The following is a 23,796-nucleotide window of genomic DNA, read 5'->3' on the forward strand; positions in this document are numbered from 1 at the left end:
AAACTTAATTATCACTTCCATGTGTATTTGTTCAGAGCATCTTTGTGCAACAGATCAAGCTATTAAACTTGGTTTGAGAATAGAAAAAAGGGGGTATTAAAAAGAAATATTGTAATAAATATACTTCAAAGTAATTAAATGTAAACTAGATGCAGACAGCAGTAAATGGGTTAACTGTAATAAGAAAATATACAAGATATTCTGCTTTTAAACTATTACATTTGTGCTGTCATGTTAGGAGTGAAGTAAGCTTAAAAATACAGAATCCTCTCACACCACCAAAGTACTGGAGTATAAATGTTTAGTGTAGAAAAAGAAGAGAAGAAACCATAGTATCCTGAGCTACTGTGAGCTAAGATGACTGTTTTCCTGTTGTATTAAACTCGATGGGTGTTTTAAACTACGCTCTGTGGACAATCTAGTTCAGTATAATCCACTAAAGTTTACTGCCGTGTGCTACAGTAACAGTAAAAGCACTTCTGAGCATGTATGTGAAGTAACTGCTCTGTTGTATCTGGGTCATGTGTCCATCCTCAGTACTGTGTTTTAAAGACCTGCATGCTGCTTGTTACTGTGAGTCGCAGTATGCTGTGTCCGTGTAAATCAGGGGTGTCAAACATGCGGCCCGTGGGCCAGAACCGGCCCGCCGAGGAGTCTAATCCGGCCCACTTCCCTTCCTCTCTTCTTTTCCTTCCATCTTTCCATCCACCTTTACTTCCTTCCATCTGTCCTTTCTTTTTTCTTTCTCTCTTTCATCTTTCCTTCCTTTCATCTGTCTTTCACTCCCTCCTTCCTTCCTTCTATCGTTCTTTCCTTCCTTCCTTTCTTCCTTCCTTTCCTGTCTTCCCTTCCTTCTTTCTTTCCTTCCTTCCTACCTTCCTTTCCTCCTGTCCTTCTTCCCTCCCTCCTTTCTCCCTTCCTTCCTTCCTTCTACCCGCGTTCCATCCTACCTTCCTTTCTTCCTTCCTTCCTTCCTTCTACCCCCGTTCCATCCTACCTTCCTTTCTTCCTTCCTTCTTTCCTTCCTTCCTTCCTTCTACCTTCATTCCATCCACCCTTCCTTCCTTCCATTCTTCCTCCCTCCCTTCCTTCCCTTTATTTTAATGATCCGGCCCACATAAGATCAAACTGGGCTGTATGTGGCCCTTGAATGAAGATGAGTTTGACCCCCCTGGTGTAAATATTCCCGACTCTAACGCTGTACTAACTCTGAGTTGGTAATTGGCTGCTGTCGTTTCTTTCTCTTTTTTTTAAAATCCCTGTAATACAGGAAATGTTTTTACCAAAGTGTTCATGTTAAATATCCTCACTAACTCTCCTAATACTATGTGCCTCAATAAACTTTTGACAAAGGAATACTGAATTATTGATTATGTCTTTTGTTTCTCAGCAGCAACAACTTTTAAAATCACTAATTAGTTCATTAGACAGGATGTTACTTACTTTTCATTTCCATGTCATGTTAAACATTTGACCCACTTAGTTAATTAGTAAGGAAATAGACACAAATTATTACAACATTCATATTAAACAACATACTAATTTTATCCTGTGGTCATAACACAATAACTACAAATATATGGAGGATCAAAAGAGCCTTGCAAATACCTAATTTAATTATTTGATTTGCTTAGTAATCATTCCATAATTCCATAATAAAATAGTTTTATAAATTAATAAATGAATGTTAAACAATTGGTAGAGTGTTAAAAAGAGTGATGTAAAAAACTTAATTGAAAGAAAATAAGCCATTAATAAGAAGATAATGTAGTCATTTAATAATTGAAATATAGTTGGATGACAATGGGACTAATAAACATTTCATAAAATATTCAATAATAGAGATTAAATATCAACTTTGGAATTTGGAAAGGTATAAATACAATATTGCATTCATGAGTCAATATAGATGAATCAATATTCAAATAGTTGTTTGGTGTAAAACTAAAAATATAGATTTAAAAACAGGATGTAAGTGAAGTCATACATTTAACAGCATGCCTTTTATTTAAGTGCTTTATTTCTCTCCATCAGTCACTTGTTTGTATTTTAGGGAAAACTGTTATGAAATGAAAAAGCATCATGAAACATAAAACTGAAAATAGGCAACAACTTAAATATCTCATTGTATGATTTATTCCACAAATTATAGAAACAGTTACATAAACAAACTTCTAACAAAAGATATGAGGATATTTTATTATAATTAGTAATATATTAACCAAGTTTAACAGTGGAGAACATTGATGTTAAAATATCTTGGAGGAGGATTACCTTTGATAAACGTCTGCAATCCATGATCTTACAAAACCCTCTTCAGTAACATTAAATAGGCTTTTATCACTTAACCCTTACATACTGTTCAGGGTCAAATTAAACCCATTTTTACATTTATAAGCAATAAAAACACTCTAAATACTTCTTACTTTTAGCCTGAAATTTGATGACGTCTCCTTAAAACATTTAAGTGCAGCTGATAAACGTTATTTTTAGAGTTTTTGACCCATATTTATTCAAATATTTAAAAAAAATACTGTCACATTTTTCACATTTAATATAGTGTAAAAGTGTAAAACAGAATAATACACTCTCTCAGCTCTCAGAAAGCTTCATTAAGGATTTTTCCCACTTATTATCAGTGACTGATGACGTATTTTTGAATGTGTTGCTTGAATATGAACAGTATGCAAAGGTTAACACTATTTGACGTCACATTGGGAAAAGCACAGGTGTAAATAAAAATGAACGGAGGCTGAATGTTGTTAAGCAGCTTCAGTTTCAGAGTGCTGATAGAGTACACTCACTGTCACACTGTCCTGATTTACTGGGACACTGAGTGCTTTTCCCACCATGAGAAGTCAAAATGTCCATTATGGATAAGACACGGAGCACTGAGAACATATCGGGAACCAGCATGTGTTTGAAGTGTGGATGGATTAACCCTTCTGTTGTCCTCGAGTCAAGGAAGCAAGGGAGGAAGAAGGAAGGAAGGGAGGGAGGGAGGGAGGGAAAGAGGAAGGGAGAAAAGAAGGACAGAGGAAAGAAGGAAGAAGGAAAGGAGGAAAGGAAGGAAGGAAGGAAGGATGGAACAGAGGTAGAAGGAAGGAAGGACAGATGGAAGGAAGGGAAGGAGGAAAGGAAAGAAGGAAGGAAGGTAGGAGGGAAGGTAGGAGGGAGGGAGGAAAGAAGGATGGAGGAAAGAAGGGAGGAGGGAGGGAGGGAGGAAGGAAGGGAAAGAGGAAAGGAGAAAAGAAGGACAGGAATGAAGGAAGGAGGGAGGGAGGGAAGAAGGAAAGGAGGAAAGGAAGGAAGGAGGGAGGGAGGGAAGAAGGAAAGAAGGACAAATGGAGGAAGGAAGGAAGGAAGGAAGGAAGGAAGGAAGGAAGGAAGGAAGGAAGGAAGGAAGGAAGGAACGAACAGTCAAAACAGACGGGGTCAATTTGACCCGCGAGGATAACATGAAGGTTAACTCGGGGGTAAAAATGAGCTCTTATCGACCGGCTCCTCCCTGACGTAGCCATTGATCAGCTCTGGCCTGTTTACTGTGCTCGTCAATATGAGATGGCTAAAAAAAGGCCTCCAGACTGTTGCACAAATGAAAGTTATTTTTTTTATATAGTAAGATGGGAGAGTACAGTATCTTAATGTCAGAGCCTTAGATACATTATATTGAGTGGGTTTATTCATGGAGCCTTTTCTAATTTTTATTTTAGCAACATGGGCATATACTCTTTTTATTTACAGGTGAAATCTTGGTTTTTGGGGCTGTTAAGGGGAGCAGAGGGAAAAGGGGAATTCAGCTCACCTTCCCTCTGGGCATGCAGGTTTCATCCAATAAACCTGTAATTAAAGTCAAGTTGGTGACAGATGGGTCAATTGGAGACAAACACTAAAGTAGGTCATTCAACCACTGACGTAAAAGTTGACGATTGATGGTCTGAAACTTGGCCTTCGGTTTGTCCCCGTCTACCTGACCTCTTTGAAATAAATCCTGAACAATGCTTTAGTTGATTCAAAATCCTTTAGCTCGACCATGTAAGATCAAGCATCATTATGTCAGTTTTCTGTGGCAGGATACTCCAAACATAATCACGTTAAACAGGAAGTAAATGGCAGCACAGCTCAGGATTTGGCATCAATCACCAAACTGTGCAAGGTGGGCTATCTGAACTTCTCAATTTTAAGATTGACTCATTCATCACTCATATTATACCATTTCCTGCCACTGTCAAACCATGTTGTGACTGTTTAATAGTGTTTTTTGGTGAGTTCAAGTGTAACTGGACTTACTTTTCCCCCTAAACTGACACATAGGTTCCTCCAGCTTGCAAATATACCATTAAATGAACAGACAGAGTACACTGGGATTTGCTCACAGTAGCTTTAGTGCAATTTAATTTTGGAGTATCCTGCCAACCTTACATATATACACTACAGATCTCAGTCAGTTTTATCTTGGGTACTCTGGATCTCGGTGGACTGGACTGGCTCGGCGGCTTCCTTCTTGCTGCCTTTCTTAGGCGTGTGACTCGGGGTCCCGTTGAGGACGCTGCCCAAGGTCTGCAGCGTCTGGAAGTGCTTCCTGGAGCCCAGCAGGGACGGGTTGTTGACCAGCGTGTACAGCAGCTGCCAGCGAGCGCGAATCCTCCGACTGCTGGTGGCCTTGCTCGGCTGATTGTCCTGAATGCCTGAAAGCACGGAGGAGCAGGCTGTCAGGGCAGAATGAGATACCAGACTGAGAGGGTGGAGGTTCATAAATGTATATACTGCATGTCAAATTAACTGTTCTGCTAAGTTTTAAGGAGATATGATGGTTGCTGCTTCTCAAATGTGATGATTTGAAATGATACCATGCTCACTATATACATGATAACAGGCTGATATGGGAGACATTAAGTCCTTCCTACTAACATATATTATAATAAATGTTAAATACTAAATGTTGCAATGCTAACTGTGAAAATACTCAAACTAATGTTCAGTTCAAAGTACAGCTGATCGACAATGACCAGCCTACAGTATATGAATTTTGCTGATTTTAAATAAAACTGTATGAAACACAGGTGAGACATAAAACTGAGCTTCATGTGCCTTTGTGATTCATGTTTTTGTGTATATTGGTGTGTGCAGTTCAGGGTCTCTACCTTCCTCTGCGTCTCTTATTTTCTGTCCCACTCGGCCACCTTCGATCATCATGTCCAGAAGAATCCCGCAGAAAGCTTTCATCACCGGGTGGGACTGGCTGACCTCCACCTTCAGGAAGTTGGTGTAGTAGCTGTAGGCTGGATGGGGTCAAAGGTCACAGAAAATGAATTAAGTCACACAAGGAAAGAAGACTAGTAATAATATATATCTTTTAGTATTTTTTGTGTAGTTAAACTTATTATAGCTTATTCCTTTGTGTCATATGATTCAATTGTTGTCCAAAAACTATTGAAATCAAACCTGGGTCAAAGAACTCTGAGGTGCGGTGCATCAGGCTGACGTCGATACGACCAAGATGTACGATGTTGAACAAAGCGGTAATCACTATTCTCCATATGCCGACTACTAGTCCCACCACAACGTTGACCAAGAACAGCAGATAAGTCAGAAGAAACAGACTCTCTCTGGAAATCAAAAAATATATAAATCAGTCCAAATTAGGATTGTTGTAACATCCATAATCAGTATTAAAGTGATTACAATCTCTTTAACGTTCTACTTCAGATAGTTGAACGTTGTTTTGAGGTTTTTGGATAGAATAAAGCTTCTAGTACTGCTCATTAAGTAGAGCCTGCTGATTAATACATAAATACATTTTTTATTAACTTAACACACGCCCCTGTTTTTTATCCTGTTAGCCTAAACAACATGCCCAAGTTGTGAGCAGCACAGATCCCACATAGTTTGAGACTCAGAGATGTGTCTGGTATCATTGGAAAGGAAACACTCTGTCTGTGTGATTCTGTGACTTACTGACAAAGAGTGGCAGAGGTTACAATGATGGGGTTGTTTACTCGCCCATAGGTTTGCCTTTACAATGACATGTGTACAGACTTTCAGGGACCTCTCAGCAGGATATAGACACAATGAGGCCACAGCCACATGTCTTGGCTTCATGCAGTCCAAATTTGGAGTCAAAAGACCAAAAGATGGATTTTTCAGAATTATTTTTCAACAGGTATGTCCATGCATTTTCCTCAGGTCCTTTTTGGAGACTCCAAATGGACACTTGGTTACCAAAGCTGTATAACCACAATCAAACACCTATAACTTCACATCCCCTTTGCCTACAATCAAAATCTTGGTCTCTAATGAAAGCTGACGCCATATTATTATTATTATTATTATTATTATTATTATTATTATTATTACATATAACCATATCTATCTATCTATCTATCTATCTATCTATAAGTCATATGTTAAGTCGAAGAAGAACCAACCGTGTACCAAAATGCCGAGTGCGTAATGATATATGGTTCAACTCTTTTACGCACCGGGCGCACGCCGGTTACGCTTGGAGTTTGTTTATGGACAGCCAAACTTAATAGCTTAGTGTCATACACCGTTGGAAACCTCTGACTATTGGCTAAAAGGTTATCAACTTCATTTCACCGAATATTTCCATAGGCTAGAACAGCAGTCAATCAAAGCCATGTCGTCATTGTTGTCGGTCACATGTCCTCATTGGCTTTGGAGACATGTACAGCCTAAACCTAAACACCGATTGGCTTGTGTGTGGTGTCGTCAGAAGCAGAAGAGGCTCACGGTCGTAAACATCTAGTCACGTGTACTCTGAGATGGACGTGCAGGTCAGGAAATGACGTAAACGGACCATATGTGGTTTGTTATTTGTGTTATTACGTTACGTGTTGGACTAAATACATGTTGACATATTGAGGAAAGTATTTCGGTTTTATGGAAACGGATTTCATATTTCACAAGAATGGATATTTGGCGAGCTGTACAGAAAGTGCTGAGTCATAAGATGATCGTTGTGGATAAAGGGAAGACTTTGAAGGTATGTAGCATTATAGCTGTTCTTACTTAGCTCAGGGGCTAGCCGAGCTAATCGCTAATACTATTACGGCTGTGAGCAACCATATAAGTCGTGAGTGGTCTTGAATGAATCAGGACAATCTAAGCTTTCCAACGATGTACGGCATGAATATATATGTTTAAGGGTTGGTGTTTAAAACATTCAGAAGAACTTGTGGCTACCTCCCAACTTCCGTCCCGTCCCGTAGACGGAACAGCGTGCGTTAAGCGGTTAACCTTCGTGTCGTCCTCCCAGGTCAAATTGACCCCGTCTGTTTTGACTGTTCCTTCCTTCCTTCTTTCTGTCCTTCTTTCCTTTCCTTCCTCCCTTCCTTCTGTCCTTCTTTTCTTCCCTCCTTCCTTCTTTCCTTCATTCCCTCCTTCTGTCCTTCTTTCATTTCCTTCCTCCCTCCCTTCCTTCCTTCCTCCCTCCCTTCCTTCCCTCCCTCCCTTCTATCTTCCTCCCTTCCTTCCTCCCCTTCCTTCTTCCTCCCTCCTTTCCTTCCTCCTTCCTTCCTTCCTTCCTTCCTTCCTTGACTCGAGGACAACAGGAGGGTTAATTTAATTGTGTAATCTATGAAATGGCAACAAATGAATAATAATGTCTGTAGAGCTGCAACAGTTTGTCAATTAATCAACTAGCCGAATAACAGAATTATCAGCTGTTTTAGTAATCGATTAATTCATTTAGCGATTGTTTCAGAGTAAAAGAAAACATAGTTCTCTGGTTACTGCTTCTCAATTGTGAATATGTTCTGGTTTCTGTATTCTTCTATGACAGTAAAATAAATATCTTTGGGATGTGGACAACATATTGGGGTTTAGGGAAGAAAGAAAGAAAGACCATTAACCATTAATTGCCTTATCCATACACAGTCCAAACACTACCGTCATGGCTTTGTGGTTTTTAGACTCTTTGTGTTTGTTCTCTTGGTTTCCGGTATGATACTTCTGTTGTTCAGCCCTTTTTGGTCTTTATTTTTTGCTTACTTATATTTGGGTTGCTGTTTGAAGGACTGCATTGAATTCTTGGTTAGCTGATGTTTATTTTGGGTTTATATTCATGGCTTTTTCTTGGATGGTTTAATGTATACTGAGTTGTGTTTTCAGTTTGCTTGTGTTCCTCCCCAGCCCATTCCCCCAGCCCATTCCCCCCCCTCCACACCTGCCCTGCAGCATATTCGTTAGCCCTGCACTGCCCTCAGTGTTTTTATCTAGCTTTCACACCTGCCCTGCATCAGTATAATCAGCCCTGCTCTGTCCCCAGTGTCCTCCAGCCTGTTCCCTATCAACATTAGATCTGTCTGTATTTAGGTCAGTTCAAAGGATAAAGACTTTTTTTTTTTAGTTTATTTCGAACATGTTAAAATAGCGACAAACAAAACAAATAGGTAGTGGTTTACGGCAAAAAATAGAAATTATAGGAGAAAAAAACAACATATATACATATACATATACACATACAGTATATATACACACATATACATATATACACACATACACAAACATATATTTTCCTTCCATCCTTCCTTCCTCCCTTTCTTCCCTTTTTCCCTTTCTCCTCTTCTTCCTATTTCTTACTTTCCTCTTTCAGGCATACAACAAACAATAAATAAATATCTGTTTGGATGGGTGTAGGATGAAGCAATGAGCTTTTCTAGTCCTACCCATTTTTTATCCTTTTATTTTATTTTTAATTTTTCTATCAGTCACTTCCAAAAAGACACTTTTTTCAGTCCTCTTCACTATCCATTACAACTACACCCACTTCTTTACCAATGTATAAGGTCTACATACCTGTTCTTCAAGTCTCTTGTGCCAGCTTCTTTTTTGATGAAAGCAAACTTAGCAGTCACGTGTTGAAGAGCTGTAACAAGTATCAGTGTGACCCAGCCTGGCCTGTAAAATCACAAAGAATAAATCTCATCTTTGTACTCCAAAACAATAAAAATCTAGAGTACATGAAAGGTGGTTGACTCACCATGCCTTTCCCAGGATTTCAAAGACAACGATGTTACGACCATGAAAAACGGGGATGATGATCAAAAACACCAGAAACAAGAAACAGATGAAAAACACAACCGTCTGGATCGCCATTCCTGCCAAAACCACACAGAAACACACCAGCTTTAGTCTCCAATTCAAATGTATTTAAAAATGAGATTCAAAAATGATTTTCAAAGCATTATTCTTTTAATTAAAAAAATGCTTTGTGATGTGAGAATCTGATGAATTGATTCTACTATTTCACAAACAACTTTTAACATTAATTAAAGGATAAAGCTGGAATTATTCTCTTTGTTTTATCACTGTCAACACATCTTATTAAAAGACCAAAACCAACTGAGTTCCCTACCCTATCCCTACCCTATCTGTTGCACTCAGCTCACAGACCATTCATTAATATGTAAAGTTCATTGTTGGACTGGCTCTGCATATGAGATTTGTTGACACTACCAAAAGTTCACCAGCCATATCCTTTAATACTGAAGATTTTTCTGTGTTTGAGTTTCACCGAGACAGACGATTGCCGCCTGGTATCCAGTCAAGCCCATCCAACACACAACACCAAAGTTGGATGGACGGATGGTCTTCGGGCTGTGATAAATGCTGTAACTGTCTCCTTTGTACAGTCCTCTTAGGTTTGACCTGCAACACAAAACATCAGTGAGTCAATGGCACAGAGTCATAAGCATCAATAGTTTCATTTATTGTTCTGATAGAGAAAGGTAAAGTGGAAAAAAACATCAACCCTGAAAGCTTAAAGCTGCAATATATCATTTCTAATATCTAATTCTTTAAAACAATCAAACACAAGAAAATGTGCAGCTCATTTACATATTCAGCAGGATTATTAGCAACATTAGCATCCATCTGGACTCACATCATTTCTGGTCCCTTGATAAATGTCAGTCCCATATTTATTCTAATTTCAGCTCTTTTTCTGCCCTATAACAACTTTTGAAGGAACTGTTAAATGTTCCATTTACTTCATCAGCTAGTCACTAACTACATCTGTTTGCCATTCGGTGCTGAGCAGGTAGTCAAAAGCTGAGCAGGTAGTCAAAAGTAGGTTTATCAGAGCTTTTTTTTTACAGTGGCTCTGAGATGCAAAACACAACAATATGTCATATTTTTCAAAGTATTGTTGTGTTTTCTGAAATATTGTTGTTTTCCACCTCATGGCTGCCGTCCTTTATAGCTGAAAACTCCTGAAAACAGCTGCCTGGTTTGTCTCATGCAAAGCTACACTTTCTAATGCCATGTAGCTAATGGTAAATTTCAAATTCAGCCTTTCAAATCAATTCCCTTTTTGTTTTTTTCAATACATTGTTTATCAATTCAGCAACTATACGGTTCAGTTTTGCTCCTGATTGTAATGCTCTGTGTGGAGACTTCTCCATAGCAGCTGTTTTTTCTGTACTGTAATATGTAGACTGACATATTGAGCAACAACAACAAAAAATCAGGTATAAAGTTGAAACATGTCAAAAAATGATCGTATTTAACTGAGAGGTTATCAAGGAGAGTGGCTCAATACTGAGGTTAGAATTAAAACTAAGCTTTCACATCCTTACTGACTTCTCTCTGTTGGGTTTTACTCACCTGTGGAGTATCATGGACTTCATGAGCATGACGAGGCTGACTATACAAGAGAGGGTCATCGCACAGAGGTAGCAAACTACCAGACAACACGGGCAAAAGAAAAAACAACATCAGTCTCATCTGTCCTCACATATTTTTTTATAAAATGACCCATCACCACCATCAGCCACAAACCTTCCAGCAACCATGTGTAGAAAGTCACGATTTGGACAACTTCCATCCTGTCGTCTGATAGGACGATCCCAAAGCCGAGAAGCAGGAAGGCGATGTTTTCATCAATACCAGCACGGACGATGTGGAGGACGGGGACGACCAGGACGACTAACAACAGTGCTGTCTGAATAAAAAACATACAAAGTATCAATAACATGTTTCTGGTTTCAAAGGTCAAAGGTCACAATGAGGGTTTATAATGTAGACCAGGGGTGTCAAACCAGCCCGCCGAGGGGTTCAATCCGGCCCACTTTCTTTCCTTCCATCTGTCCTTCCTCCCTACCTTCCTTTTTTCCTTCCTTCCTTCCATCTGTCCTTCCTCCCTTCCTTCCACCTATCCTTCCTCCCTTCCTTCCATCTGTCCTTCCTTCCTATCTTCCTTTTTTCCTTCCTTCCTTCCACCTGTCCTTCCTCCCTTCCTTCCATCTGTCCTTCCTCCCTACCTTCCTTTTTTCCTTCCTTCCTTCCACCTGTCCTTCCTTTTTTCCTTTTTTTTGTTCCTTCCTTCCTTCCATCTATCCTTCCTCCCTTTCTTCCTTCCCTCCTTCTTTTTGTCTATCTTTTCTTCCTTCCCTTCTTCCTTCCTTCCTTCCTTCCTTCCTTCCTTCCTTCCTTCCATCTTTTTAATGATCTGGCCCACATAAGATCAAACTGGTCTATATGTGGTCCTTGAATGAAAATGAGTTTGACACCTCTGATGTAGACTTACATGATATATTGCCACCAGGGTGACAAACGCTGATACAGCCAGCTTTAGTGGGAATCGAAACACTGAAAAAGAAAAGCAGTTATTATCTAAGTTGACCTTATTTCAGTCCCAAACATTTAGGATTCAGCTGTTACTGTTGAGTTTTAAAGCTTGAGGGAATAAAGTCAGTGATAAATAATGCCAGCTTTTCAGGAACAGTGATGCATAATTAAAATGAGAAACATGGTCATGAAGTGACGCACCTTTTTCTGGTATATAAATATAACTCTTGGGCACTTCCAGTATTCTCTCTGCCAGCGTTGGCTTGTCTGTAGTTAAGGAGCTGAAATATAGAAACACAGAGACCCAATTCATTATTTAATTTAAATATGATGACTGTGAATCTCACCTTTACACTCAATATGGCAGTATATTATAATTTTAAATCTGAAATATTGCTAATAATACTATTAAATGTGATAAACTATGTCCACAGGATGAATTGCGATAACTTTAGTGATTCCTTGACCTTTTATCTAGCGCCATCATCAGGTCATACTTTGTAGTGCTAATTAGCATGTAAGCACACTGATGTTGATGTTAGCATTTACTTAAATACCTAGTCTTCAGATTATGTCACAATTAAGTTAAAACAAGACTTTGTATTGGAGTATTTGTGACATTTTGGGTTATTTTTCAAGCAAATCTACCAGTAACTACAGCTGTTAGATAAATATAGTGGATAAAAAGTGTATTTTTCATTGATATGTAGTGAAGGAAAAGTAGATAGTTCCAAAAAATAGACATACTGAATACTGGAGTACTAGTTTTGCCTCTGATTGTTAGAGTTCAGTGTTTTATTTTTTGTTTTTGTGAAGACTGAATGTGATCATAAACTACACATCCATTGAAATAAAATTAAAGACAACTGGTTTCATTCATATTGCTCATTTGTCATAACCTAATATAGGGAGTCAGTATACAAATGTGTCTTATCTCCATTTACCTGGCATTTGAGGGCCTTTTCTTGAGGAGTGCCTTCACATACTGAGTGTAGTAGCTGCTGTCGAGATCCTGCGAGCAAAAATTCAGACTTCATACAAGAGTATCCATTATATTAAGTATCTATATATGACGAAGTGGCTAAAAGGAGTTTAGCTGTTTCAGTGCAGAATCTCATTAAATGTTGTGTAATGTTGAATCATAACACTAGTGTGCTTTTAACTCTGAGGAAACACGTGAAGGCCTGAAAAAGCAAACCATCATTAACCCTCCTGTTGTCCTTGAATCAAGGAAGGAAGGAAGGAAGGAAAGGAGGGAAGGAAGGAAGGAATGAAGGAGGGAAGGAGGGAAAGGAGGGAATGAGGAAGGAAGGAAGGAGGGAAGGAAAGGAAGGAAGGAAGGAAGGAAGGACGGAAGGAGGGAGGTAGGAACGAAGGAAGGAAGGAAGGGAGGAAGAAGGGAAGGAAGGAAGGAAAGAAGGACAGAAGGAAGAAAGAAATGGAGATGGAGGAAGGAAGAAGAAAGGGAGGAAGGACGGAGGAAAAAAGGAAGGAGGAAAGAGGGAAGGAAAGAAGGAAACAGGAAGGAACAGTCAAAACAGACTGGGTCAATTTGACCCGGGAGGACGACAGGAGGGTTAAATAAAAGAAAAAGGCTGAAGTCCAATTTAAAGTTTAGAGCTTAGTGACTGACTGAATGTGTGTATTTATTTATTCACACCACAGAGAGAGAGAGAGAGAGATTAAACCTGCTGTGGAAACAAAAACCTCTGTTGTTGTTGTACACGCGTCTGTTCGGAGAGGAAAGAAATATCACCTCTCTCGTCATAATCTGTTGAAGGACGCTGAGTTAAACCCACTCTGTTCTGCACAAGCTGCTTACTCTAATCACGGTTATGCTTTACATAGTTGAAATTCATGTTTTTTCTACCTCGGCTGCTCCACAGACAGCCTGGGATTAGTTTCCAACGTTGATATAATCCCAGGTCAATATTTCATGAGACAGAAAACATATTGTAACGAACTGGGCATGTTACTGTTTTGTGTTTTATAAAATTGAGAGTTTAAGCCAGTTTCTGTTCTGTTCAGTTAAAGTGCTGTTTTTTCCGAGTGTCTGTGAACGCGTCTTGAGAGTGAGTCTTGCAGCTAGCCTGTAGGTGTGTTTGTTGTTGTTAGCCTCTGCATAAGAAGACGGCAGCACGTGTGGCTAATGAGCTACTGGTGTTAGGCTTTTGTTGTTTTGGCGTTGGCTAAGGCCGGGAGCGTACCTATGTTCCGATCGCGGCTAAATCGGTTGCTAGCTCAGCGGCTAACTCCGCTGTTAACTCGGGGGCTAGCTCGGCTGCTAATTCGGCTGCTAACTCTGTTGCTAGCTCGGCGGCTAACTCATCTGCTAACTCGGCGGCTAACTCAGCTAACTGGCTAACTGTAGACGGGATCATCCCTATGTTCCCCAGTCACATACAAAGCGGGGAACATAGGACCCAGGGAACATAGCGATGATCCCCTACGGCCCACAGTGGCCTGTGTAACCATCAAGAATAAAGAGCGAGCTAAACCGGCTAACGTCTCTGCGTGTGGTTACTGAGGGACGTTACAATATTAACAGTATCTTTGTATTTACTGTTACTGTTGAATTGATTTTCTGTTTTGTGACATTTCTTACCTCATCATTTATTGGTCCTTTGATAAACAGCAAAGGAAACTGGATGCAGAGATAAGCCAGGCAGGCCAGCTGAGGCAGAGTCGCAAGCAGAGCGTAGAATTTATAGATCTGTGGAGAGAAAATGGAGACACAGCAATAAAAATAACATTTGGAAAAGTCAGCAGGGAGCTCTTCATCAGGGTCACGTTTCACAAAGGAGATTTTCAAGCACTTTGTACATGAACGTTGCAAATAGTACCAAAACCCTGTCTGGCAAATGAGTTTTATTAATAAATTACAGATAGATTTGTGAGTCTGATGAAGTCTTTGTGAGTTTGATTAGTTCAGCTTCTATGTTGCAAATTTGGCGAAATAGGAGTAATGTCTTGGTTTTCTCAGGGTAATTTAACAGTTTTGATCATTTTATACAAAAATTAAAGCTGCACTCAGCAATATTTTTAATAAAACAATGCATCAAATGACTAAAGGTGATAGAGACAAACCCACAGATAGAGTACTCTGCAGTTCTCAGCCTTATGAAGCCTTTTAGCATCTTTCAGCTCATTGTTTTAGTTTTATAGCAACTATTGGTCATAAAACTCAAACCCGCTGAGCACTTCCTGTCCAGCATCAAATGACAGGCAGACAAAAAGTTAATGAATAGATAGTGAAACGATTTTTCAGCTAAATTGACACCTTTTTTTCTTCTTAAGACTTGGCTGAGACCTAAAAAGAGATGAAATACTAGACTTACATTCATCTGGTAGGAAAAAACACAACTCCAAATGAATGCTAATGTTGCTTCATGTGTAAATAAGCAATTTCTAATGTTGCTAACAGCTTTAAAGGTGGAATGTGGTAATATAGCTTGATCTGCTGCCTCCAAGAAAACTGATTCATGCAACTTTAAAAAAAAAACCCAGATGTGCTAAACTGATGTAGAACAGACAAAAAGTCGTCAGCGTCTCACCTCTGGTGTCTTCGGACAGTCAAACTTCTGCCACAGCTGGACTCCGAAGTGACTGAAGGAGAGGAGCGTCCCTAACACATAACCGACTTTGTGCTGCAGAGTGCAACAAACCATCAGAGGATAGTAGAGCACTGGATAGTAGAAGATGGCGACTATCTTCATGTACTCTGAAAAAAAGAGATGAAACTATTTGAATATGTTTGTTCTTCATTGCCAGTGCTCACATCAGAACCATTAGTTTAACCCTCCTGTCGACCTCCCGGGTCAAATTGACCCCGTCTGTTTTGACTGTTCCTTCCTTCCTCAGTCCTTCCTCCCTTTCTTCTTTCCTTCCTCCATCTCCATTTCTTCCTTCCTTCTGTCCTTCCTGCCTTCCCTCCTTCCGTCCTTCCTCCCTCCCTTCCTTCCCTTCTTCCTTCCTTCCTCCCTCCTTTCCTTACTCCTTCCGTCCTTCCCTTTCCTTCCTCCCTTTCTTCCTTCCTTCCTCCCTCCTTTCCTTACTCCTTCCGTCCTTTCCTTCCTTCCTCCCTTCTTTCCTCTGTCCTTATTTCCATCCTTCCTCCCTACCTCTTTTCCTTCCCTCTCACTCCTTCCTCCCTTCCTTCCTTCCTTCCTTCCTTCCTCCCTTCATTCCTTGACTCAAGGACAACAGGAGGGTTAATCAATCCTTCAGTCAGTTTCATCATAAGATTGATCTAAACAGCATCACTTTCTTTCATTTTCAAATCTCCACCTTTGATTTCCGCCGGAGTGTCCTTGGAGAACGGCAGGGGGTCGGGTGCGATCACCAGCATCGCCAGCTTGCTGAACACCAGTCCAAAAACGGCCATGATCAGGCCTTTTTTCTGTGTCTGATCCAGGAAGTTTGCTGGACTGTAGGATCATACAGGAACATTTACATAACAAGAGACAAACCTGGAGTCTAAAATCATATTAAAGTCCGTGATTAGGGAATTAAACTCACCTAAAGATGCTGGAGGATCCTCGTGTGAATCCTTGGCAGAGTTTGTGTTTCCTGGTTAGAACTGCCAGGACTAACATGACCGCCAGCTAGAGGGAAGGAGACATTCATTAGGACAATTTATTTTACCCTCTGATAAGGTAAATATAGACTGTATGGATAAACTATTTCAGACAATAAATATACCACCTTTCTGTCAACAGTTTGGGGAACATCCTTTATCAACATGATGGATACTTTTGGGTTGCCATGACTACTCTCTGTCCCTGTAGCCCCAACTCTAAAAACTCGCTAAACAAGGCCAAGACAAGGTAAAGAGTTTTAATCTATCTATTTTCTATGAGCAGTAATTGTTGCAAGGCATTGTGTGACTCCACTGATGTCATACACCTAATTTGCATAAAGTCATTTTTTGTTTGTTTGTGTATTTAATTAAAATGAGGGCAAACTTTGCTGGATTTGCCAAAAATACAACAAAGAATAAATGGTGTAGTGGTGTAACAGTGAGTTTACTCTTTACTAGATGTTGATAAATGTTTTTTGGAGGAGATGATCATTGCTTTGACCTTTTAGATCCTGAAGCGAAGTGCTGCATAACGTCACACATGTTGGAAAATATCTTCAGTTATACATTTTTTTCCGAACATAATGGCTACTGACTATCTTGTAAGTGTTAGTCTGGTCCTCATCACACCTACTGATTCAGTAACTGAAGTGTTCTCAGCTCAATCATAAGCCAAAGCATTGAGTCATGAATGAACTTTCAAAAACCCACCCAGTTAAAGTTCAGGCTGGGCTTTGATAGGTTTGTCATATTTGTGTTACGTTGATGGGGTTCAATCTTTCAGCTGCCAGCAGCAACATACAATAAGTCAAAGTGATCTTCACAAGACTAAATGGATCAACTTTAAAATGTCAAGAATCTCAAATTGGACTCAATGACAGGTTAAGTATATGTAATGTCTTTAAGATGCACTTTTCTATATGTAGGTTAGAGGTATAACAATACAGCACAAGATATATACGTATATAAAATGAAGCTTTCCTCTTAAAGGGTTCTCCTTTTTCTCCTTTTAGTGTCCACACACTTTAAACGTCAGGGAAATTACAGGCTGTCAGAAGTCTTAGCTGCAGCCTCAAAATGATGACAGACATTTGCTCCAGTTTCATTTCTGTGTGTTTTTCGCCTTAAAGTATACAGTATAAGGGGACTTTGTACATTTAATGCTTCAGAAAAAGCAGATGAGGATTTTCTATTGCATTGTACCTCCTTATATCACAAAAAGCTGAACTCCACCAGCAAACAAGCTCAGATTTAGGGTATTAATTGATTTCTAGTTTTAATCCTTAATTATTTCATGTGCTTTCTGTAGTTTCTGTAAAGGTATTTATGATGCATGATATATGTAGTAATGTTGAATTATTCAGTATTGAACAGCAGAAGCATTGTGTGTCCAAAGCAGATTTCCCTCTGAGACAATAAAGTCTTATCTTATTCTTTCTGGTCAAAGCTACAGTTGATTTGATTTGCTTTCAGTTAATGCTATTTGTTGCGCTAGCCAGCTACGGCTCATTAAAACTGTGCAACTTCATGAAAGAACAAAAACAAAGCAGCTTTTGTAGATGCAAAGCTTTGAGAGCCTCGTACAAAAAGCCCAATTTAGCAAAGAGCAATCCTCAGCCTGCAAGTCTTGTTATCTGTGACTTACTGCAGTGATTCAGTCACTGACCCGGCTGTCACAGTTTATTACACATCATTTAAAATTGGTCCATGTCCATTCTGCGAGTGGTTGAAGGTAAAGTGGCGTTCACTAGAAAATGGATGAGGACAAAATGATGGAAAACATCATTAAACTCGACGTCAGCCTCAAGCAAAGACAGATGAAGGACGACATAAAAACTTCAGAAGCACTAAGGAGATCTACTCTTATCCCGCTCATGCCTCGGAGGAGGATGGAGTGGAAATATGTTTGATTTTCTAGTGCATTGTTTGTGGTATAATTAGAGAGTTGCAAAGTGTTTTTTGTCCATTCTCCAAAATGTGAAGAGCTTTATGAATGTACTTCATGAATGTACAAGGAGAGAGAGAGAGAGAGAGAGAGAGAGAGAGAGAGAGAGAGAGAGAGAGAGAGAGAGAGAGAGAGAGAGAGAGAGAGAGAGAGAGAGAGAGAGAGAGAGAGAGAGAGAGAGAGAGAGAGAGAGAGAGAGAGAGAGAGAGAGAGAGAGAGAGAGAACAAAGAGCTAGAGTTCATTCAGAGGTACAGACGTTAGTCCTGGCTACATAGAGTTGGTATTTTTAGCTTTTTGGGGCAAAGAAACAAACAGTCCAGTGTTTAACCTTCCTGTCGGCCTCCCGGGTCAATTTGACCCTGTCTGTTTTGACCCTTCCTTCCTTCTTTCCTTTCTTCCTCCTCCCTTTTCTTCCTTCCTTTCTTCCTTCCTCTTTCCTTTCCTTCTTTCTTTCCTCTGTCCTTCTTTCCTTTCCTTCCTTCCTGCCTTCCTGCCTTCCTTCCTTCCTTCCTTCCTTCCTTCCTTCCTTCCGTCCTTCCTTCCGTCCTTCCTTCCGTCCTTCCAGATTCTTCGTGTAGCTCAGGGGTGTCAAACATGCGGCCTTCCTTCTGTCCTTCCTTCCATCTATCCTTCCTCCCTTTCTTCCTTCCCTCCTTCTTTTTGTCTTTCCTTCCTTCCTTCCTTCCTTCCTTCTTTTTAATGATCTGGCCCACATGAGATCAAACTGGTCTGTATGTGGCCCTTGAATGACAATGAGTTTGACACCTCTGCTGTAGCTTAATTTAATGATTTAACTCATTCAATGCTTTCGTCAATCCCATTTTTCTAATTAATTTTCGCAATACCTTTTTGGTCTAACTTCCTTTTTTTTTTTTTTACGATGTGAAGACTTTCCAGTAAAATCCTTAAAAGGTTCGACGCCTGTCAGACTTTACTGGAAGTGCGTTTCGAGCACTGCTGTAAATCTTCTTGTATTTTTCTGATGTTCATTGCTTCCCATTTGTGTGGTTTGGTTCCAACAGATGTTAAATCATATTCATTATTTCATTATATAAAAGCAGCACAAGGGATTGTTTGAGTCAACCATTTACTGTAGTACATATGTGGAGCCTTAATTTCTTTATTGACTTTTTATGGCCCATTCCTTCTTCTTATACACATTTTAAAGGACCTAATTTGGAAATGTTTCGTGTCAATGCTTAAATCCGAGTAGTTTATGACGTTCAATGAGACCGACCAGACAAAGAAAGAAAGAAAAGTTATAGTCCCAGTACCATGGATACAACAGTATAATGTGTACAGTATGTTTCTTGATTAGCCAATACACTAATTCTGTTGGCTTGTATCAAAATATATCAAATATTTCACACACTTTCTTCAGTCTATTGGGGTGTTTCCCAACCTAAGGGATGGGGCACCATAAGTGGTCACAATATAAATCTGATGAGTTTTCTCTTTGCGTTTTTTGACTTTTCCCACTAATCTTTGCTTCTATCCTTGTAAAATACCAGATAATTTGGATCATTAAGTACTGTTTGAATGAGGCTACATGCGCCACCTGTTGGTTGAACTGAATGGGCAATGATTGGCTTTTAAAGGGTCAGAAGCTACAAAGATTGAGAACCAGTGATTTGATCTACACCGACACTTAAAAAATGTGTGTACTTACAGATATTGACAGTATACATATGTGGAAATGAGACCGACCAGACAAAGAAAGAAAGAAAAGTTATATTCACAGTACCATGGACACAACAGTATAATGTGTACAGTATGTTTCTTTATTAGCCAATACACTTTCTTCAGTCTAATCGGGTGTTTCCCAACCTAAGGGATGGGGCACCATAAGTGGTCATGAGATAGATTGTTTTGAGTTTTTTGACTTTTCCCACAAATCTTTGCTTCTATTCTTGTAAAATACCAAATAAATCAGATCACTGTTTAAATGAGACTACATGAGATGAGAGCGCCACCTGTTGGTTGAACTGATAGGCATTGCTTGGCTTTTAAAGGGTCAGAAGCTACGAAGATTGAGAGCCAGTGATTTGATCTACACTGACACTTAAGATGTATAGTTAGACTTTTAAAAAACGTGTGTACTTACAGATATTGAGAGTATACATATGTTGAAGAGCAGGTCGTCTGCTGTGGGGTCACATGGCAAAATAACTCTGCAATTAAGTAAAATTAAAACAAATTAAAATCCTTGTTGTTATTTAAACCACAATCACATCAACAAGCACCTGCTGCAAATAATTCCCCATTTTTACGATATGCACTGATTGATATCTATGATTCATATTGAAGAAGTAAATAATATGGTTTAATAAGTATTTCACTGAATTAATCCTGCTTTTAAGGTTTCAAAAAATAGCCCAATTAAACTGCAAATATTCCCACTAACGAGTCTAATGGCCACTTATAAGCAATGAATAGCCAAGTTGCACTTTTACATAGAATCAATATTTCACCATAGCAGATTATTTACAAATGTATTCATCATCATAGACTATTGAACCGGTTTTATACTCACTCTTTGGGAGGTTTTGTTGGCTCTGCATTTTCCGAGTACCAGTCTGAATAGTCATAGTAAGAATATTCAAAAGGCTCAAAGTCATCTTTGCTGTGATTCATTGCTGTCTTGTTTAGTCAAAATGAACAGGTGAAGAAATAAAGATCCAGAGGACTCCAGATCCTCCTCTGGGTCAGGTAATCAGTGATCTGCTGGTGTTGGTGCTGCTGTAACGCGTTGAGACAGTTTGGCCCCAAAAACTCTGACACATTCCAGTCCGACTGAGAGCCAAACACAGCAGATTAACAGCTGCTCAGAGGGGAGCGAAGGAGAGAGAGAGAGAGGGAGAGAGAGAGAGAGAGAGAGAGAGAGAGAGAGAGAAAAGTTCAATAATACGGTGAATAAGAGGAAGAAGTGGAGAGGAAACTGACCCAAAGTGACCTCTGGTGCTCAGTGAAGAACTGTTTCTTCTTGAGAGTTCATTTTCTAAAGATAGCTCCTAAATATTATCACTTAATCATGATTCAGATATATATATATATTTTAGTATTAGAAACATGTATTAGCAAATCATATAGTTGGTTGATATTGTGACTCAACTTTTTTTTGTGGTATTCAATGATAAAAATGGTCATCTATTATTAAACAGCACCATTTAGGGATTTAATTAATCAGAGAAGTTTCATTTTTATTATAACAATGTTTTGTATGTTTCTAATGTTTTGTATATTGGTGTTAAATTAGTAATATGATAATTATTGATATTTGTATATTTCTTCACTGTCTTCTGTGTCTATATGAAGTTTTTTTTAGAGGTGCAGATATTCACACTGTTATTGAAAACTGAATCCATACAAAGTGTCGTTTTCATCTGTGGAGATTTTAAAACATATTTTAATAGATTGACTTGTTTCATGTTTGTCCTAAAACACACATTTCTGGTCAATTTGTTCACTAAATTTCTTTCTATCTGACTTCTTAAAAGAAATAGTTTCCTTTGCGTCTGTGCAGGTTAGAATTAAAACTTTTTTACTCTCACAGTAATGTCTAAAGAAGAGCAGCGAGCTTGAAACATCACTCTTGATATCTAATTAAAACTACATCAGCATTGAACGCTAAAGTGTGCAGACTTCCTTCTACCTTTGAACAGATTTAGTTCTTTGGTTCAGCATCTGGTTTCAAGTTTTCTCATGTGCATTTTCATCTTATATAATAAAGTAAGACGTTATCTTCTCTAAGCAAAAATCTGATCTGCTAAATTGTCTTTGTATTTACTTTTATGTATCTTTCTCAGAAGCATTTAAATGATGCTTCCCCACCCTGATTTCTTTCTTATTCTTTCAGTAATTTCAGTTTGAGTTGAGTTTTTGAGTGATATAAGTTTTTGTCATTACATGCTTGCATTTGCACTTCTTCTCCTATATTATACCATCTTGTATTTGGTGTACTCGTGTTGAAATGAAAGCACTCTGTGATTCCTCGTTGAGATTATGAAATGTCATTTTTTTGCGCTGCAACGTGGCGTTAACCTGTTTGCCTCCCTCTGCCTGTTACTTAAGAGACTAATCTTATAATAAGAAGAAAATCTCTCTTTTTCTTTTTTAAACAGGGGCGACCTTTGTGTGAAAGAGCTTAGGAAAGGCCAAAAGGAGAATGTTGATCATTTGACACGTGAGGTGATGCCTCCAGTGTAGGAAGTTTATTTTTATACAATGAAAAGAAGAAAGGAAGGAAATGTGGTGAAACTGTAGCACTAAGATTGGTTCAGTGATGCATGTAAGATCTTCTACTGTCCTTTTTCTGCATCTTAATTAATATTTAAAACCACATTTTCAGCTACTAGACTCATAATTTCCCGCTAAAAATGGCAAATCTTGCTGTTAAACCAGATGAATCTCCTTTGGGAGTTCAAAGTTTCTTAATCTGGGTCTGTGAGCTCGCTCATATGACAGAGGCCGCAGAGGGCCAGCTGATCTGATCCCAGGATTTTCTGACCGTGCAGGCGTTACACGGGGAGCCGTAATGTTCAGCTGCTGCTATTTCAACATCAAGAAAACACACGTGATGAAGTAACAAACACTCTTAATGCTATTCTTGGCTTCCTAACCCTCCTGTTGTCCTTGAGTCAAGGAAGGAAGGAAGGAAAGGAAATTAATGAAGGAAGGAAGGAAGGAAGGAAGGAAGGAAGGAAAGGAAGGAGGGAAGGGAGGAAAGCAAGGAGGGAAGGAAGGAAGGAAGGAAGGAAGGAAGGAAGGAAGGAAAGGAAGGAAAGAAGGACAGAAGGAAGGAAGGAAGAAATGGAGATGGAGGAAGGAAAGAAGAAAGGGAGGAAGGACAGAGGAAAGAAGGAAGGAGGAAAGAGGGAAGGAAAGAAGAAAGGAAGGAACAGTCAAAACAGACGGGGTCAATTTGACCCGGGAGGATGACAGGAGGGTTAAATAAAACAACCTCAAATATCAGACTGCACTGAAACCAAAACTGTCAATTTACTTCCTGGCACTTATTTTACATTTTTTGTTGCAGCACTGGATTATAAAACTAAAAAGAAGTGTTTTATGAGACCAGCAGGTGTCCACTTCTGCTCCTCTGATGTTTTTCATGCCTTTGAATCAGAAGGTGAAATAATACTGAGTGACGTCGCTTATCAAACTGACATTTAGGAGCAGTTACACCAAAAGCAGCTCAACCGTAAACATCTGCTTCCACATCTCATTTCCATGATGGAGGACAGTTCATTTTAATCACACTGTCACTGTACTGGTGTGAGCTTAAAGATATAAGAGCTGCATGATTCCTGCTCTTAAATCATCTGTGTGCAATTTAAAAGTGTCAAATTAACAGTATAATATTTGATGCATTGGATTACCTTAACCTTTACATACTGTTTAGGGTCAAATTTGAGTCATTTTCATATTTGAGAGTAGTGCAGAGGTATCCAATCTGGCCCACTTTCCTTCCTGTCTGTTTTCCTTCCTTCCATCTGTCCTTCCTTCCTTCCTTCCTTCCTTCCTTCCTTCCTCCCTTTCTTCCATCTGTCCTTCTTCCCTTTCTTTCTTTCTTTCATTCTTTGTTCCTTCTTTCCTTCCTTCCATCTTTCCTTCCTGTCTTGTTTTCCTTCCTTCCTGCCTTCCTTCCTCCCTTCCATCTGTCCTTCCTTCCTTCCATCT

The 23,796-nt window shown here is 39.2% G+C and overlaps 1 protein-coding gene across 1 annotated transcript; it reads right to left on the bottom strand.

The window, feature by feature from the left end:
- Positions 1-4,440: 4,440 nt before the first annotated feature.
- LOC128354434 (receptor for retinol uptake stra6-like) lies at positions 4,441-20,751 on the bottom strand. The gene is made up of 17 exons (XM_053314699.1): positions 20,651-20,751; positions 20,222-20,288; positions 16,111-16,196; positions 15,880-16,019; positions 15,147-15,313; positions 14,198-14,305; positions 12,537-12,604; positions 11,794-11,873; positions 11,552-11,613; positions 10,804-10,966; positions 10,630-10,705; positions 9,539-9,672; positions 9,005-9,122; positions 8,821-8,922; positions 5,446-5,609; positions 5,145-5,282; positions 4,441-4,688 (listed from the first exon to the last, which is right to left on the bottom strand). The coding sequence occupies exons 1-17, from the start codon at positions 20,749-20,751 to the stop codon at positions 4,441-4,443; spliced, it is 2,022 nt and encodes a 673-aa protein (XP_053170674.1).
- Between the last annotated feature and the right edge of the window lie 3,045 nt (positions 20,752-23,796).

The sequence above is a fragment of the Scomber japonicus genome, chromosome 1 (genome assembly GCF_027409825.1).
Source record: "Scomber japonicus isolate fScoJap1 chromosome 1, fScoJap1.pri, whole genome shotgun sequence".
Taxonomy (NCBI): Eukaryota; Metazoa; Chordata; class Actinopteri; order Scombriformes; family Scombridae; genus Scomber; species Scomber japonicus.

Excerpts from the sequence above, each read along its gene's own strand:
- LOC128354434 (XM_053314699.1), bottom strand. The coding sequence starts at position 20,751 with ATGAATCACAGCAAAGATGACTTTGAGCCTTTTGAATATTCTTACTAT. Across the intron at positions 14,306-15,146 it reads ACTGTCCGAAGACACCAGAG|ATCTATAAATTCTACGCTCT; the intron begins GTGAGACGCTGA and ends TTCTCTCCACAG. Across the intron at positions 9,123-9,538 it reads GGCGGCAATCGTCTGTCTCG|GAATGGCGATCCAGACGGTT; the intron begins GTGAAACTCAAA and ends TGGTTTTGGCAG.